The sequence below is a fragment of the Lissotriton helveticus genome, chromosome 3_1 (assembly GCF_964261635.1).
Source record: "Lissotriton helveticus chromosome 3_1, aLisHel1.1, whole genome shotgun sequence".
Taxonomy (NCBI): domain Eukaryota; kingdom Metazoa; phylum Chordata; class Amphibia; order Caudata; family Salamandridae; genus Lissotriton; species Lissotriton helveticus.
In genome coordinates, this window is record NC_136061.1 from 90,736,450 (window position 1) to 90,755,250 (window position 18,801).

Below are 18,801 nucleotides of genomic sequence, written 5' to 3' on the forward strand. Positions count from 1 at the left end.
TGTCCTTCCTGAAAAGGTTGGTAGGGCTGAGCAAACCTCAGCCCCATCTTTAGCTAACTTCCCTCCTGAAAAGATTAGCAGGGCTGTGATGGTAACAGCCCATACCCAAACTGAGTCTCCTCCTGAAAAGGTTGGTGGGGCTGTGATGGCCACAGCCCAAACTCAAACTGATACATGTGTTGTGAAGCCTGAAAAGATGGATCACTCCACACAAACAGAGAGCATTGAGGAGGAAGAGAAATCTCCCTCCCACCAGACATTAGGAAAGGATCAGCCTCCTCAGGGAACTGATCTTACCCCTGATGAAGGAACTGCCCCAGAGGTAGTCAGGCCTAGCCTGACAGAGCCGCTGATGTCAGTGGACCCTTCTCAGGTGGGACCCAGTCTGGAGCAGGTATCCTACCCCTCTCTACCTTGCCTTACTCAGCCCAGGGCTGCAGAGGACAAGAAGGACAGTGAACCCCAAAGGGCCCCCTGTCAAATAAAGCACCCCCATCAACAGATTAGGGGCACCAAAACTAGTAGCCCTAGTGAGGTGAAAACTTTAAAAACTCCTGAGGGAGCCCCCTTAAAAGTAGTTAGGGACCTCCCACAGATGGATTCTGTTGGGCACAGCCAAACCTGGGACCCCAAGGGCCCAAACCTGAACTGTCCCTCCAGTAAACCAACAAGAGGGACCCAGCCTCCAGCTTTAGGTAGCCAGAGGTTGACCCTGAGAGCACAGTGCAACTCAGTCAAAGAAAGAAAGGCACACATGGTGGAGAGTGATTGGAGGAAGCTGAGTCCTACAGAGGAATCTCACTTCAGTACTCCATCCCAACACCAGCCTTTAACTTTGCAAAGACACACCACAGGTAGAGATTCCCTATGGTGGAGACCCTCAGATACCCTTAGGGTGAGGGATTGCTTAGTGGACCATGAGACAGGGGGTAACCAAGCCAGAGCTGGTACTTCCTTATATGGCCACTTAGGCAATATAGGCTTACCTGGTCAAGGATAGCCTTATCACCTTTCGTTTGGGGGGGGGGGGTTATGTAGGAAGGTGGATATCTGACTATGGTTACCCCCAAACTTTTAGCCTGGTGTTTAGCTGGTTTTTGACATAGTTGGCCTGGGATCCTGCTATTCAGGGCCCCAGGCTAATTGCTCTCTCCTTAAAATGGACTCCATGTACCTTAGGTACATACACAATTGGAACTGGTTCACCTTATTGGCCCCTGTAACAGTGTACCCAGGGCATAGGTGCTTCCAAGGCCTACCAGGGGCTGCAGCATGTATTATGCCACCCCTGGCCTGGCCTCCATATTTGACACAACTGGCTGATCACTCAGCTGGGGTAAGTCGGTGTAACCACCCCTTACTTAGGTGTAGTATGCCTATACCTAACCTAAAATGGACACATATGTTCCTATCAGTCACTCCTATGGAAGGCCTCATCAATCCTGGAGGCAGAGTGCTTGGAAATATGTGAGATGGTGCTCTGGCATGAGCTGAGCCTGTCTGCAGCTTTCGGAACCATGTACTTTAGCTGTTTCATGATATTGCCATACCATATACTCTTAAGTGCATTATAATCCTTGCGGTTAAATGCTATCTTGGGTTTGGCTTTATCAAAACATGTCGAGTAAGGTGTCATACGAATTGGAATACTACCCCCTCGCCAGTTCTGGCGACGGGGGTAGCATTCCACCCTTCTAGAGGGACACGACATGTACCTAGCCTGAACCCCGGTTAAAGTTAAACAGAGCCTTAGCATCTCAAAATGGATGCTGCCACCACAGACACAAGTCTGACCTCCTGCTGCTGGGAGTCCTTCCAGCGAGGGCAGCTTGGACAAAGGGTTTCCTACCTGGGGAGGTGCTAGCACCACTCCAGACAGGATTTTGTGTATTGGGTAGGACAGGGCTGAATAGAATCAGACATGCCTGGGGCACACAAGGTGTCCCTGTGCATAGGCCAGTTCAAACCGGTGCTGGGGCTTTCCAGCCCCAGTCCTGGCGCGAAACTGGACAAAGGAAAGGGGGTGTAACCACCCCCCTTCCTGGTTCCACCCAGAGGAGGGACCTAGTAGGTGATCCGGCCCCCCAGATTCGAATAAGAGTGGGAGCTGTGTCCTGAGACTTCAGATCATCCTGAATCAACTTGAAATACAGAAGAAGACTGGACTTCGACATTCTGCTGCTCAGAAGACGGAAGAGAATCTCCCTTGTGGCCAAGGAGTGACCACCCTGTTCACACAGGCACCATCCAGCAACTCGACGTCTGCTTTGCCGCCGCCTCCCGCCTCCCGCCGGAGCCCGAGCCCAGAGCCTGACAAGACCCAGACTTCTCACCGCCCGATCCACAGTCCCTGCAAAGAAGGGACCCGTGGAGGCACGAGAGACGTGGGACCGGACATCTTGGAAGACCCCCGAAACGCTGACTGCGCAGCATCAGAGGCACCCTCGATGCTGTGCTTTGGGGTTTGAGAAGCCCCAACCTCGAGCAGCCCTTGCACCGAAGATCAGCCCCCCAGCCTCTCCACGATCTGCGTGGGGCCCTTTTGCATCGTGCCACTCGACGCGCCATCCCGGCCACTTGCCACGTGGCTAGCGGCCATCTTGGCGACGAAAGCTACAACTTTCACTGCGGGTCTGGTTGCTCCAGACTTGCCCTTGCTCCTGTAAAAAGGAGTACCTGGTCTGAGTAACAAGCCTTTTTCGATTCCTGCGTGGCTTGCATTAGCCAAGGCCTGTTTGCTTCAATCAAGTTGCCGACACCGCCAACAGCGAGAAGCCTGCGTGGGACAGCTCGTGACCGACTCCTGGACGTCTTCGACCCCTCGTGTCCACGTGGCTGCAGAGAGAAGCTACACCTCGACGCCTGTTTGCACCCGACATCGCCTGGTTCCACTCTGGTTCCACGGTAGTCACTGGCTAGTGACTTTGAACATTGTCCCCTCTGCTTTCAGGTCTTCACCTCTTCAGATCCACCCTTGGATCCACCGGAACTCTTCACATCGAGTCGCCTGCAGCATCTTCAGCTCCAAGCACCATCGACCTGCGTGACGAAACCCGACACTACTTCGACCCTATGCACCCGCTTCCTGTGGGTGAGGTAACTCAGCTCCGCCGGTGTTCCCACACTGGTACACACCTCTAGGGCCTGTGTCTAAAGTTTCAGCTTTCTAGGTCACTCGGAAGGTTCCTTTTTAACTAACTTTGTAACTTTTACGCACCATTGACATTGCATTGGTAAAGCGTGCACTTTCCGCACTGCACCCGAGTCCCGCGGGCCTTTCCCGACTTCTTCACTGCTAGTCCCGAACAGCTCCAGCGATTCCCCAGGCCCTAGGCCTCTTCACTTTCCCCATAGTGGTTCTTATACCACTATTTTAGTATATGGTTTAGGTGGCCCCTAGGGCTCATCCATATTGTGCAACTTTTGTGTATTTAAACTGTGTTTTGTTTTAACGCATTTGCTTCTGTGCTCATAAAGAGTATCAGGGATATTTGTAGTAATAAATCTATATATATTTTCAATATATATCTGTGTGGTGTCCTTTCATTTGGTATTCAAGGGATTGTGTATGGTAAAACAGCTTGCTTCACATGCCTTTACAGAGTTTAGCCTAAGACTGCTTAGTCCATGCTACCCCTAGGATAGCTTGTCTATAAGGTTGACTTTACAACCTGCACCATAAGGGTTGCTTGGCATGGTACAAGGTGATCACTAGAACTAGTGAGCATCATATACCAGGCCAACTTCTCACATCCAACTTCACAGAATTTTCACCAGAGGAACTCCGTTAAAATCTTCTTTTGGTGGTACCAGGCACATTGTCTTTACAGCTTTTTGAGCATTTCATTTTTCATCCTCATCTCTATTTGTAGTGGACAAGTAGATAGCAATACAGACACAAACAATACGCATAAATAAATAAGCACCAGTATTATGACAAAGTCAAGTTGAGAGCATGAGTCTTGCATAACAATTAGAAGAGCTACACAATTGGAGCATTTCGCCTATTGGTAGTTTTAAAAATTCTGGATCAGTATAATAGCACAACCCACCCACTACTGTTCAGTGAAAGATCCGAGCCAAAGTGAGGTGCACAGTTCATAAATATTACAAACTATTTTCCATCAAATACAAGGGATGGGTAAGACGGATCAGAAAATACTATGACTATAGACCAGGGCAGATTTACAAGCCCCTTGCGCCTCTTTTACGCTGCCGTTGCGTCACTTTTGTGAGGCAGCGGCAGCGCAAAAGAGGCACCATGGTGCGGCGTATTTACAACGTGACGCATCTGGGAGATGCGTCACGTTGTAAGGCCCTGCACCAGAAGTAGGCGTTCTTGCGCAGGGGGGGGGGGGGGGTTGTTCCGGAGCAGGAACGCCTTCTAAACGTGGCTGAGAGAAATCTACAAGATTTCACTCAGTCGTAAGGATTGACGCATCATTGTACAGATGGGGCCCCCCAAGGCATTGCTGGAGCTGCGTCGCGCTTGCTACGCGACTCCAGCAATGCGTTGCCTTTACGGCACTGATGCGTCGCACATCTGCGCCGTTTTTGCCCCATGGTGCGCCGCATTGTAAATACGGTGCATCCATGGTGGCGGAGCCGCGGCGCACAATAACTGGCGCATCCCTGCTGATATGCAGGGATGCGCCAGTTATTGTAAATCTGCCCCTCAAAGTTCTTGGCCCTAAGCAACTAGTACTTATGAGTATCTGTAAGGACATTTCCTGTACCAGCTGAAGCTGCTTGAGTATATCAGATGGAACCTCTGCACAGTGGGTGTTTACTCACTTTACAGTGTACATAAAAATATGCACCAAAGGACAGTGGAGAGACAGATGTGTTACCAAACAAGCACTTTAAAGCTCCTGAACCTCTTAAGACAACTGTGCAAACCTGCAGGTTGAGACTACACTCAAAAGGCATCTCTAGATTCAATACAGCAAGAGAGGGTACTTTTATCTGGAGAGCTGAGCTAGGCCCTACTAAAACTTCATTTATTTATATGATGCACTTATCATCCCTACCCGTCTTTCTTGTTGCAATCCCACCTCAATTTAGGTCGAGCCCTTCTGGGAGGACCGCAAACATGCTTACCTTGTTTGAGTCCAATGGACTAGCGCTTTCCAGATAATTCCTTTTATTTCTCCATATTACGTTGAGTATCGGTAATGTCTTTCTTTTACATATGTAGGTAAATGCAATATTTCTTCCCTTGAACATCCCCAGGTAAGTACTGTTGAATCAGAGTGTACTCTTCTCCACAAAGCTGACATAGCTGTTGTTCTGGTCAGTGGTCCCCCTCTCCCCAAGCTTCCACAGTTCTGAGAGCAGGTTAGAAAGGCCCAAAATGGACCTTAGCAAAATGATATGGAACCGTGGAAAAAGATCAGGTGGTGGAGGTTGGTCCAGAATTCAGCAATTAAGTATCCAACTCGGATGAGCGAAGGAGATCTCCATGTTTGACCTTCCATGAGGGGTAAAGGAATATGTTGTCACAAAGGAGGCAGGGAGACATTGAAAACTACCATTAGACACAGTAAAGCTGACATCACATGGGATGTGTCTTCTCTAGTGATGGGCCGGTCCTGTCTCTGGCTGATTTGAGTCCTGAAGGATCACAGAGAGAGAAAAGAACCACTATCACAGGTCCTCTTCTAATTTAGCCTCAGGTCATGTCCCAGAGAGTCCTACAAGCATCATTGTCACTCCAGACAAAGACACCTATCCAGGGATCTCACTCATATGATCCAGTTCACATACCCCACCATGAGTTAATTACCTTAATATTCCTAAGGGATGCCTTATTTGAACCTTGAGGATCCCTATTCATATTCAGGATGTTTGTGTGTGGAACAGGGTGGTGAGATGGGTGGCAAATACATAAAAACCGGTGTGTTGTGAAATGGGTCAAATTTGTTCACACTTGAGGTCCTCTACTTCTATTGAAACAGAAGGTATCTTCAATTGACGTAATCAGTTTTCCTTCTTCTGCATCAGAATGTGAAGGGGTGATTTTGAAGGCTATCTGCATGGTATCTAATCTCCTGAGGGAAATCACACGAATAATACCAATCAAGCTGGTTATTCATCAGTGAACATAGAAGATGCAAATCCGTTTGGTCTGGCAGTTAGCAGTCGTTATAGTGTATCTGGTTCCACAGGTAGGGTGAGTACAGTGTGAAGGCAAAGATTCATTTATACCGGGCACACTGTCTAACCGTGCTTAAACTATATCTCACGCCACCAAAGACACTCGTCAGGGATGCAATCTCTTACATAGCCATGGATAGCTAGACTTCCCGAAGATTTCACTGGATATTGACCCAACACTTTAGCTTTTTCGCAGTCACTGCCAGGCCACATATGTGCTCTTTTTTAATTTAGTTCTAGGCTCATCTCTGCTCTTCTGAAATGGAAATATGCATATGCCAGTAGCTGGATCCAGGCCCAGAGGGATGTGGCAACTACCATGGTGGTGGTGCTAAGGGTTTGGCCTAAGCCAGCCATTTGACAAATGCTCTTTAACTAGATACTGCACAACCCCCCGAACAAGCCTGATTTATCTGGCGTACCAAAAACTATGAGGACTTTGACCTTCTGTCAGTTCTTCCCACTACTAGAAGGATCTGACTCACAGTGTTGGACGGTCTCCTAAACTTTACTTCATCCCGTTACATCTGCTAGTCTGTGTCTAGGGTCAAAGCCAGGAAGCAAGGGCCTATGCAAATGACAGTGATATCCACTTCATTTTTTGGATTATTGGCTGTATATTCATCTGTCCACTCTGATGGCATCATATAATCTAGGAAAAAAGATTTTAAAGTAGATCAAGCCGGCTGTTACCTACACATTAATACTCAGATTGGCCTAATTTAGATCTCTTTATCGAAACAGGCTTTACAGCTGAGTAGCCTTCTCTAGAAATGTTTTCCTCCCAATACTGCAGTGCCTCTTACGGTTCTAATCCATTCATCAATTTGGGACTGGACATTTCATGTATGACTTGGTTCCCAAAGCCATGTACATCTTATCCCTATTTCTCTCATGCTCTCACTATTATTGGGAAAATATTATACTACATTTAGAGCTCGGTTTCTGCTTGACATGCAGTTATGGTCCCTCACACTTATTGTTGAATTGACTGAAGGGCTTGTTTTCCCTATCTGAGTATCCCCAAGATGGCAGCATTTAATAAAAGACACCTTAAGATCAAAACTCTTTAACGTGAAATTTCTTCGTTCTCTTTTGCACATAATAACTGTTTACTGTATACAAGTTGCCTCTCATACCCTTTTGAATGTATGTGGCAGCTGACGATGTGAAGCGGGCAATTTTTTGATTACGTTTCTGACTAGTCCTGGCAGTGCAATCCTCTCTTACCCGGCTGCCTCTTCTTGTATATTAGTAGCATACATTTTTATCAAATTGTGTACTGTAAGGCACTGGAACTGGACAGTGAGTACAATATGTTGTAACGTATTGTATCTGTGTGTTATCGTGTTCCAAGCAAAAACCTGAGAACATAGTAACTATCAATAAAATGCGAAATGAGAGGATCCACTTACCCCCAATCCAGAGATTGAGTACTGTTTTTCTCATACTGCCTTTTAATTCCAATATTGAAAACGTGGAAGTTTTAAAAACTTTAGAAAAAGAAATGACTATCACGTTTCCCCTCACCAAACATAAAATGACATCTGCAAACGAATGCACGTGTCTCACAGAAAAGGTATACCATTTCAAAGTGTAACAATGGAAACAAGAAAGCAAGATTTGATGCAATCTGCGTTACTGGGACGTAATCAGGGCAATATCTTAAACTAATGTAGAATCACGTTCAAGATGGCAAACTGTGCCCGGAAGGGTCTCAAGTACATTGCCATTATCCGTGTAAATTGAACTACCTCAGAGCTTTCAGATAACAATCCTCACAAGCACAGATAGCAAATTACAGTACACCCCTAACATTTCGCCGCAGCCCCCACCCTGAAGCTAGGTTCTAGAGATTGAAGTTCACTATTGGATATGGTAAAATGTAAAAGATGCAATTTTTCAGAATGTTTCCCAGTGCATTCAAGTCTTTGCACTGACTCTTCCTAAGTACATTTTCTAACACTAACATTTATCTACTGAATTTTGCTATTGTATTTTCTATTCTCTAATTTAACTATGTTTTCTGGTGCCATGTCCTTTTAGAACACTTCACAGCAATGTAATGGATCCGCTGATAGGATTAGTGTACCTTTTTTTTTAATACATATTATAAATCCAGGTTTTAAACTTCTTCTCTTGAACTTTTCATTTCAAAGATTTGTGCTATGCAATGTTTGAGCTATGGTGTGACACGACTTTTCTCACTGGAATACATTTTCTTAGCTGGGTTTCATTTGACCAACGTGCCATGCCAGAAAATACTTCTCATTCTGGAGTTTGAGATGAGGTTTTAGTCTAGTGCCACATGTCCAGTGTAAAATGTTACCCACTACTAACATAGCATTATTATAAGGTGTTTGCAACAGTACCATACTTTCTATATAACCATCAACTATGTATGTCTTCTTCGATGTTCATTAAGATCACCTTTACGAATAAAGCTTTTGTCACATTCAATACATTTATATGGTTTCTCCCCAGTGTGAATTCTTTGGTGTCCATTGAGATTGTCTTTCCGGTTGAATCTTTTATAACAGAAAGAACACACATAAGGTTTCTCACCAGTGTGTGTTCTTCGGTGTGTTATAAGATGAGTCTTTTGAAAGAAGCTTTTTTCACAGTCAGTGCATGCATATGGTCTTACTCCCGTATGAGTTCTGATGTGTCTAATAAGCTCACCTTTTAAACTGTAGCTTTTTTCACACTGATTACACACATACGGTTTCTGGATTTGCTGCGTGTTTTGGGGACAGTTAAGAAACTGTGAATGTCTTAAATTTGTGCTACATTCGGTATTTGCCTCACAGTATCCTCCTTTAGGTTGTCCTTGGTCTATACTGAATTGTACTGGATTGCTCAAATCGCTTTCACATTGTGGAGCTTTTTCTTCTATCAGTTGCTGGGTACTTTTAGACCACACATGGATTTTAGACTTTGTTCCTTTGTAAGAGCTGTGGAGTTCTTTCCCAATGGCTTTTCTTGGAATTGCTTGACTGCCGCTACTTTTCTGGGTACATTTGATGGAATTCACAACATTTCGTTGTTTGTTCATGTTTCCAGTGTCTGTTAGATTAAAACAAAAGTCTGTTATTATCGTTCACCTAGTAAGAACAATTACATGGAGATATTTTTTTATAAATAGTTGAAACCTTATGGTCTACACATTATGCTGCAGGCAACTCATTTAAACATTACAGGAGTACAAACACAGCATTCTTCATATTTCTGTTTATTGATCTTATTTTAACATGCTGTAACCATTTAGGTTTTCTTCTAGCCAATTCTTGTACATGTTCTGAGCAAACTATTGACTTATGTCTATGCAATTGTGACATTTGAACACCTAGTTCTACTATTTTGGAAACTGCAGACCTGATTTGGAGTTTACTGGATGGGTTACTCCGTAAAGGCATGATGAATATTCCATCCGTCTCATTACAAGTGCCGTAGGATACAATGCTCTTTTGGACAGGATATCCATCATGTTTGTGAAGGAGTGTTCCAGCCACTATAATCTAAATAAGGCCAATGTTTTTTGAACAATAGCTGTTATGACTTGCCGAAAGCTTTGCCATATTTTAGGTAATCATTTTTATAATACAAATATCATGCGTCCTTGTACACTATTCCCTAGTTGTTACTGTTTCCTTGTCCTCTTTTACATCCACAAACCAATAATTGTGATTATATATAAATGTATAAATATCTAGTTAAATATAGATTTAATGTTCCAACAATATTTATCTTACTTATAAATGCCCACTCCACTCTGTACTCACACTATGGTTTTGTGCTCACATTTTATACAAGCCCTGTGCTTTTGCTACAGAAACTACATAACAAACAAAGTAAACTGAACATTTTACCATTTTGTTTGCAAGCTCGAGTAATAGGTATAAGAGGTAGCAATGCTTATTTGCCACATGCAGTACATCTTACACTACTGACGATAAAACATTTAAGTGTGATGTATTTTGCTGATGTAAGATTGGTAATTATCTTTTTACTATACAAAAGCTAAATTATATTAAAATCTCAGAGGCTTGTGCAATGGCAGCGTTGGATTCAAGAGGGTAAGTGAGCAGCACTGGGTCCCATAGGAATGGGACATAGCAGCACATAGTCAAGGGTCCAGCACAGGTCATGTTTGGATAGCTATAGGGCAGAGCCAAAGGGTGGGCAGTTCATGGAGCAGTGAATGTGCAATGGAGCATGCAGCAGCACAGGAAGTAGGTCAGGAGGGTATCGGAGCTGACTGTGTTAATGAGGGGAAGATTTCATGGTCAAGGGTAGTTAGTGCAGGATCCAGAGATAAAAGCATCACAGGAGTAGTAGTGTGACATGGGAAATGCTCTGCATCTAGCAGCAGCACAACATGCCCTCCTAGAAGAAATGCAACAACTACTTTTGATGATGACCGGTCACCTTCGTTTTCCAGCATCTTGCTGAGGAAATAGATTTAGATATCAACTCGTAATTAGCCATAATATAGTTGTTTGTATTCCTTTACAGTAGTGCGGTGTGTATCATATTTTTTGTGTCCAGTGCAAGAGGAGGGAAGAATTGTTTAAGGTATGCAGTTGAGCACAAGTACATATGGAATTGAACAGTTTTAACTTTGCAGTCCGGATTAAATCTTATTGGTCTCATACAGTTCGAAAGAGGTGAATGCCGGATGAGAAGTGGATTGGCAGGAAGATTGTTTTAGTTGCTGTAGACCGAGTGATGCTTAATTCGGCGAGGGAACTCTTCCCGATAATTAAAACTGTAACCGCTTTAGACTGTACAGCAGCGTCAATTCCATCTTCTACTGGTCTTTGCGATCAGATTGCACAATCCTGCTTAGATAAAATTAACAACATCTATACCTCCTTCCCTGAGAGTGACAAGACTTTTCAGCCGAAAACCTTTCCCTGTACTCCTTTAGCTGCTCAAGGAGCAAGCTCCTTAACTTGAAACCTATTTCGGAGGCTGAAACCAATAGTCTATTGCTGAAAGTTAAGTCTGGATCTCCTCTGGACTTCGCGTCCCTGACGATTCTAGAACGGGGCAGAGAAGCCATTGCACCAGTACCTACTGAGCGGCTAAATCTATAATTCTGTTCGGGCCGTGTTCCCATAGAGTGGAAACCCGCTATGGTGATTACGCTTCTAAAGAAATCAACTCTAGATCCTTCGCTGCCTGAAAATCTCAGACCTATATAGCTACTGCCTTTCGTCACAAAATTTGCTGAGAAATTTGTTAATCAACAACTCATGCAGTTTGTGGAGGTGGGGGCTCTTCGCCATGAGACACAATCTGGTTTAGACCTTCTTTCAGTACAGAATCTGCTCTGCTACTCGCATCTGAATCTATCCGCAAAATAGCAGACAACGGTCAAACGGCTGCTCTAGTCATGGTCGACTTGAGTGCCTCTGTCTCTCATGGTTTGCTATTGGACAGGCTACACCATGCAGGGGTGGGTGGCATGGCATTGGGTTGGCTGGCTAATTTCCTGGAGGGTCCCACTTTCCAAGTCACCCTACAATCATTTGTTTCAACCACTCAACAGTTGAGACAGGCGGTGCCGCAAGGCTCAGCTTTGAGCCCGACCTTCTTCAAATTGTATATGGCCCTGTTGGCAGACCTTTTGGAAAACCATGGAGTGCAGATGTTGTCTTATGCGGATGAGGCGCAATTGATTCTTACCAGGACAACAACTAAGCGGCAGAGGATTTTAAACTTTGCCTAGCTGACTTGGCTAACGTGATGTGAAATAGCTGCCTGAGATTAAATGCCATTAAAACTGATATTTTAGTGGTGGGGAAGCAATTTTGATCTGGTGGTCGAGTGAAATTAGTTCCCTGCCGCCCCGGACCACAAAGTTAAAAACCTTGATGTTTGGTTCAACTCTACTCTATCTTTCTCGGACCAAATCTCCACTCAGATACCTGTTTGGGGATCCTAAAAATGTTCAGGAAAATCCTTGGGCTTATTCAGGACTACCCAAAAAAAAAAAGGTTACCCTATGGGAGATGGAGGTGGCCGTGATGCAGAGATGTGGAGATTTCTCTTTTTTGTATTTTTTTTTAGAGTCTGGACACTGGCCTAAACCATGATGGTTTTGTTGTTGTATATGTTGACAGTAAGATTCTGAAGGTGCCACAGGAAATGGTGGCAGTCTTCTTGAATGTCTAAGGTCTTACTAGTGGTGCAATTTATATTGAATGTGTGCTACCAATCTTCTGAGGTAATGCAAGAAAGAGAGGAGCTATTGCTTTTTTCATATTCTGGTTAATTTAGACATTGGCAGTATGGGTTTCAGGGTATGCACTATTGTTAGAATATTTTAGTCTCTTTCTTGCGCTTTTAAACACTAACATGATAGGGAGAGGATGGTGAAGATCTATGGACAAGAACACAGAAAATCAGGAGGCAGATTTACAAGCCCCTTGTGACATCTTTACGACACCGTTGCGTCACTTCAGTGACGCAGCGGCATCGTAAACAATGCGCCACTATGCGACATAGTTACAAAGTGATGCATCTAGTGAGATGTGTCAAGTTGTAAAGCCCTGTGCTACATTATACCTGCGTCAGGTATAATGTATTCAGGGTGGGCTTCCGTAGCAAGGAAGCCTCGTAAAAGGGATGCAGTGAAATCCACAAGATTTCACTGAGTCACATCTATGACCTTGCTGCGTGAAAACCTTACGCCTGCTTGAAGCAGGCGTAAGGAGTGACGCAGCACAACAGGATAGGCCACCCCAGAGCATTGCTGAAATTGCATCGTGCTTGCGACACGACTCCAGCAATGCACTGCCCTTACAACAAAAGATGCAACAAACATCTGACTAACCTTGCGCCAGAGTGTCCCGCATTGTAAATGCGACGCATCCGTGGTGGCGCAATGGTATTTCTACGTGTCGCATTTTTACTGGCGAATCCCTGCTAATATGCAGGGATGCGCCAATCCTTGTAAATCTGCCCCGTTGTTTTGGGCATCTGATGTTTCTATAGGGGAATAATTCACAGGCTGCTATTGGAAGGCTTCATTTTTTTTTTTACATATCTTTATTAATTTTAAAAACATGGGACCTAGAACCATGTCTGCAAACAGTTCAGGGCGCAAACCGGGTTCAGGACAGAACACAGTGGAGTTAAATGTACATTTGTCACCAAGCAGTTAAATCAGCAGTGACCTATAAAACAGTAGCACGTAGCCCACTCTGGAAGTCCATGGTATGGGGAGATAGAATCCAGGTCCACCCTTCAGCGAGCCCGCTTGAGGTTTCTAATCGTGTAGGGAACAGGGCATCCCCATACCTGGATGAAAGTGTATGGGCGCCTCAAAAGTAGGGTAAACTGTCAAAATGTAGGGGGACGTGTGGGACTTGGCCCGTTTTGCAGGGTCATCCCTGAACTTTTTGCCTTCCTCCTGTATTGTTTCTGACCTGTTTTTGTTGGTTTTTGGACTCTGGGCACTTTACTACTGCTGATCAGTGTAAAAGTGCATAAGCTCCCAGTCTAAAAAGTAATGGTAATTGGTTGTCCATGGGCTGGTAATGCAAATGCTACTAGTGGGCCTGCAGCACTATTTGTGCCACCCACACAAGTAGCCTTAAAAAGGGAACTCAGGCCTGCCATTGCAGGGCCTTCGCGCAGTTTGTTAAAATGCCATGTTGTTCTGTCAAGTGCATTCACTTGCCAGACCTTACCCTTCCCTTTCTATGCAAATCAGACACCCCTATGGTAGGTCTAGGGTCCCCCCTGGACAGGGTGCAGTGCATGTGAAAGGTAGGACATGTATTAAGGTGTGTCATGTCCAGACAGTGACATTATCTCCATTTCATTTTTCACTGTTGAAAGGCCATCTTGCCCATAGGACAGATGGGAAGGCTGGGTAATATGTTTTCCAGCCTATCTTCTTAAAAGCTTAAATGGAAAGGTGAAGTTTAGTATGCCTGAAATCACATTGTAATTACACATCTTTTTATGAAGGTGGTTTTTGCATTCTCTGTTCAGAAGCCACTCTTTTAGAAGTGGCTGAGTTTTTCTCCTCTAACATTTGTATGTCTCTCTGCCTGGCAGTGGATTGGCTGTATGGATTTGAAAGCAATTGGAACTCTGGAATGTCTTGACCCAGGGGAGGAGGTGAGACAGCAACAGGCTGACCTGCATCTGGGGTGTAGGGGGAGGAGAAGCCCCTAGAAGTGAAGAGGCCTGGGTTGCTGCTATAAAACAATTGCCCCATCTCCTGCTGAGTGATTGAGAATCCAGACCCCCACTAATCAAAGGAAGAAAGGTGTCACTGGCAGGGAGGCGCCCAGAACTGATTTGAACAGGGGTCTGTGCCCCCTGAAGCACAAAGACTTCAAAGACATTGAGGGGATAACTATGAGAGCTGAAGCCCATGAACTTTGGAGAATGGCTTGATCAAGTATGAACAAGACTGGAGCTACTTCGTGGTCAAGAGGACCTTTGCCAAGGAAGAAACAACTGAAGAGACTGAAGGATAGGACTGACCCTTGCTGTGTGATCTGGGGCTGGCCTGCAGTTTGCTGTTTCAACCAAGGAAAGGCTAAAGGGACTCTGCTGTGTCCCTGTCTTGAAGTTCTTTGCTGTGTGCTGTGTCCTGAAGTAACATCCCCAAGGGCCTGAGGTGAGCTGGCTCCCTGTTCGGAAAACACAGGAACACAAAAGTTTCCAGGAGAGTCTCCACAGCACTGTGTGTGCGTGCTTGTTGCAGCTTGAGACTCTCGTAAGAACTGTCCTGTGATTGTAGGTGCAAGAGTCCAGGTGAGTCTCAGTGTCGCTGCGTGCATGTGCTTTGTGCAACCTGAGACCTTCAGGAGGATCGGCCTGTGATCGGGGGGGCGCCTGGAGTCCAAGCAAGGATCAGCAACGCAGTGAGCATGTGCTTTGTGCAGCCTGAACCCCTTTGTAAGCATTGTCCAGTGATCGTGTGCACCGGAATCCAAGTGAGTCTCAGCGACGCTGTGTAAGTGTGTGTTGTGCACCGTGAGACCTTCGTGAGGATTTGCCTTGTCATTGTGTGCACCGGAATCCAAGTGAGTCTCATCGACGCTGTATGCAGGTGCGTTGTGCAAAGGGAGACCTTCGTGAGGATTTGCCTTGTTATCTTGTGCACCGGAGTAAAGTGAGTCTCAGTGACGCTGTGCGCATTTTCTTCGTGCAGACTGAGACCTGTGTGTGGAGTGCCCAGTGATCGTGCACCCAGAGTGAAGGAAGACTCGGCGACGCTGTGTGCTTGTGCTTTGTGGCAGCCTGAGATCTTCGTAACTGAAACGGCCCGGACCGGCAGTCCCGGAGAAGCAGAGTTGTCGGCCCAAGCTGCCGTTGCCATTTCACAAAGCTGCATTGGAGGCCCAGCAGCTGGACTAAGAGAGGAGAGTAAGTTTGCCCCAGGTAACGTGTGTCGACTCCTGGGGCGGGGCATGGGTTTGGAGGGAGACGTTCCCGGCCTCTCTCTCGTGTTGGCAGTGCGAGCCTCTGCTTCTGCTCGTGTTGTGGCCCGCATTGCCAAGGGAGTGGCGGTACAGGGGCCAGAGTGCGAAGCTGCACTAAGGGATAACATCGTACTGTGTTGGGGGCAACTGTGCCCCTGACTGCAAGTCCGAAGGAGAGGAGGAGAGACTGCCTAAGGCCCGCCGATCAGGGCCAGAGTGTACTACGTAGTATTCCAATTATGCAGAACGGAGTACCTGACTGTCGTATTACACATTGTATCATTTCTGCATAACGGAGTACCTGATTAGAGTATTACGCATTGCATTATTCCTGCATAACGAACTACCTGATTAGTGTATGACACATGGCATTTTTATCTGCATAAAGAACTACCTGATTGTCGTATGACGCATTGCCTTGTTTCTGCAAGACGAACTAGCTGATTAATGTATTGCGCATTGCATTATTCCTGCAAAACGAATGACCTGTTAAGTGTACAAGCATTGCCTATTTTTGCAGAACGACATATCTGGTGGTTGTATTACGCATTGCATTATTTTACCTTGCAAAGTGCCTGATTGTTGCATTATGCATTGCATTCTTTCCATTGCAGTGTCTGATTGATGCGTTACGCATTACAGTATTTTTACATTTTAAAAGTGCCTGATTCTAGCATTACGAACGGTATGACGTGATAATAGGAGTACAGGAGAATGTTTAGAAGTGCTCATTGACATCACCAGAACTTACAAGAGCTGACTGGCCTAACAACCGGCCAGGAGAAATATTACACAACCTCATATGTTGGTTTTATATTGTGTGGTCTTAGCGTATATCTTTTTACATAAAGTTTATACTCGTTTTATAAAACTTGTGTGGAGTCTATTTGTGGTGTCATCATTGGATTATTGTGAGCATGGTTGCAAATACTTTACACGTTTGCCTTGAAGATAAGCCTGGCTGCTCATACCAAGCTACAGAGGGGGTGAGCGGGGCTATCTATGAAGGAGACCTACCTTTCCCTGGCTTTGGAACGCGGGTTCCTACTTAGCCTAAGGTACCTACCTCAGCCAACCAGGGGTCCCGGGGCTAACAGGATGCAACTCCAATCACACCACGTGCCACATTTCCCTCTATAAGGTCACAGTTGGAATGGAAAATCTGTATGCCCAGGTAATTGAATGTGTCAAATTGCCATGAGAGATGAGTAAGGGGGCAATCTTTCCTCTCTCGTTCTGGAATAAGGCAAAGAGGGACAGAAAGGACTTGGACCAGTTCCCTTTAAGGCCCAATACAGCCCCAAAGACATCCAGTGGAGACATTAAGCCTGGGAGTGAGGTGCCAAAGACGCACAATTGATGGACTGAATGCAGAACAAATCAAAACATTCACCCCCAGTCAAGAGATCTGGGTTAAATCCATCATTCTATTGCTCTCCATGCCACCCCAGTTTAGACCTGGCCATATGCATATCAGTCTTGACCCTGTGCCTCATGGGAACAGTCCAGCGCGAACTGCTAAGCCAGGTCCTCACTGGACCGGAAACAAGCATCCTAGGACTGGTTTCCAGGTTGCACCCCTCATCAGCTAGGATAGCTTGAATCAAGTGGCACAGTGAGCCCGGGACCCACGTCTGGGCATACCCATCGCACTTAGGGCGAGAAAGCAAAAGACTCACAATTGATGGACGGAATGCAGAACAAATCAAAACATTCACCCCCAGTCAAGAGATCTGGGTTAAATCCATCATTCTTTTGCTCACCATGCCACCCCAGTTTAGATCTGGCTATATGCAAATCAGTCTTGACCCTGTGCCTCAGGGGAACAGGCCAGCCCGAACTGCCAAGCCAGGTCCACCCTGGGCCGGAAACAAACATCCCGCTAATGAACTAGGACATTGTTGGGCATATATGGAAATCACGTATTGGTCGTCCTGCTAATCAATAATCCACTGGTAGACCCTCAGGCACAAGTTACAGGCCAATGGCTCCATGGCTAGGGCAAAGATCAAGGAGGATAGAGGGCATCCTTACCTGTTGCCATGCTGGATATCAAATTTCTCAGAAATCAGTTCCCCCATCTTAACTCATGCCGCAAGTTACCCATAGAGAGCGTGGAGCCACCGAAGATACCCTGGGCTAAAGTGCCTCTCCCTCAAGGTGGTCAATGAGAACTTCTAATCCAGGTTATCAAAGGCCTTCGGGATCCCGGTGTCAGTGGGTTGGGGGAATACGGGGGGGTGGTGGGCGGTCCTTCAGCAGTAGTAAATGGTGACTGATGTTGAGGAAAGTGTTACACCCAGAAATTAACCCATTCTGATCCGGGCACTAGCACACTAAGTAAAGGTAGCAGCAAATTTGCCAGAACTTTTTCAAGTATTTTGTAATCTAAGTTCAATAGCGATAGTGGTCTATAAGACCAGACATCCAATGGGTCAGGTCCCAGTTTGAGACGCACCACTATAAGGGCCTCTTAGACTAAATCCAGAAGTCGATCTCTGTCTTACACCTCATTATACATGCCCAGCAACCTGGGGAGAGCAGACCACTGTAGGCAGCATAGTATTCTGTGGGGAGTCCATCCATGCCCAGGGCTTTGTTACGAGCCATCTGCATAAAATCCAAATAGATCTCCTCCAACGGAAGAGGAACATCAAGCTCCACACGTTGCAGTGGGTTCAACCAAGGACGAGGGAGTCCCCGTCAAAAGTCCATGGGAGGGCTCCCATTATACATGGCCAGATAATAAGCCACAAAGGCTTTGTTAATGGCTGCCTGTGTGTTAACAAAGCACCCCTCATCCAACCTCATTGCACCAATCGGTGAGTGTGTCTGGTCATCACGGACCAGCCCGCTCTATCACCTTTCACATGCAAGCATGCAACTCCTACTTCTCCAAGCGCCTCTAGGTCTTGGTCCTACTGTCCCAGAATTCTGAGTAGCTCGCCTCCGTAGCCTGCAATGTGAGCACAATCTCCAGCGGTCTTATCGCTCAGGCCCCCACCGTGAGCTCCTTCCCGAGAGTCTGTCAGACACTCCTCACAGTTTGGTGTGCATTGTCACCTCACAACTACCTTGTGGGCTTTCCATTCCAAGCGGAAGTCCACTCCTCTTCTGAGATGCACTTCCAGCTGTGGCAGGTGGTTCTAGTGGTGGTAGGCCAGTGAAAGTGCAGCATAGGTATGCTGAAACT

The 18,801-nt window shown here is 45.9% G+C and overlaps 1 protein-coding gene across 1 annotated transcript in view; it reads right to left on the reverse strand.

Moving 5' to 3' along the window:
* Positions 1-7,593: 7,593 nt before the first annotated feature.
* LOC144822142 (uncharacterized) overlaps positions 7,594-18,801 on the reverse strand; it is a 54,119-nt gene continuing 42,911 nt past the window's right edge. The window contains exon 9 of the mRNA XM_078679294.1: positions 7,594-9,222. Within this exon, the coding sequence (XP_078535420.1) occupies positions 8,552-9,222 (671 nt within the window). The 3' untranslated portion in view covers positions 7,594-8,551. The remainder of the gene's footprint in view (positions 9,223-18,801) is intronic.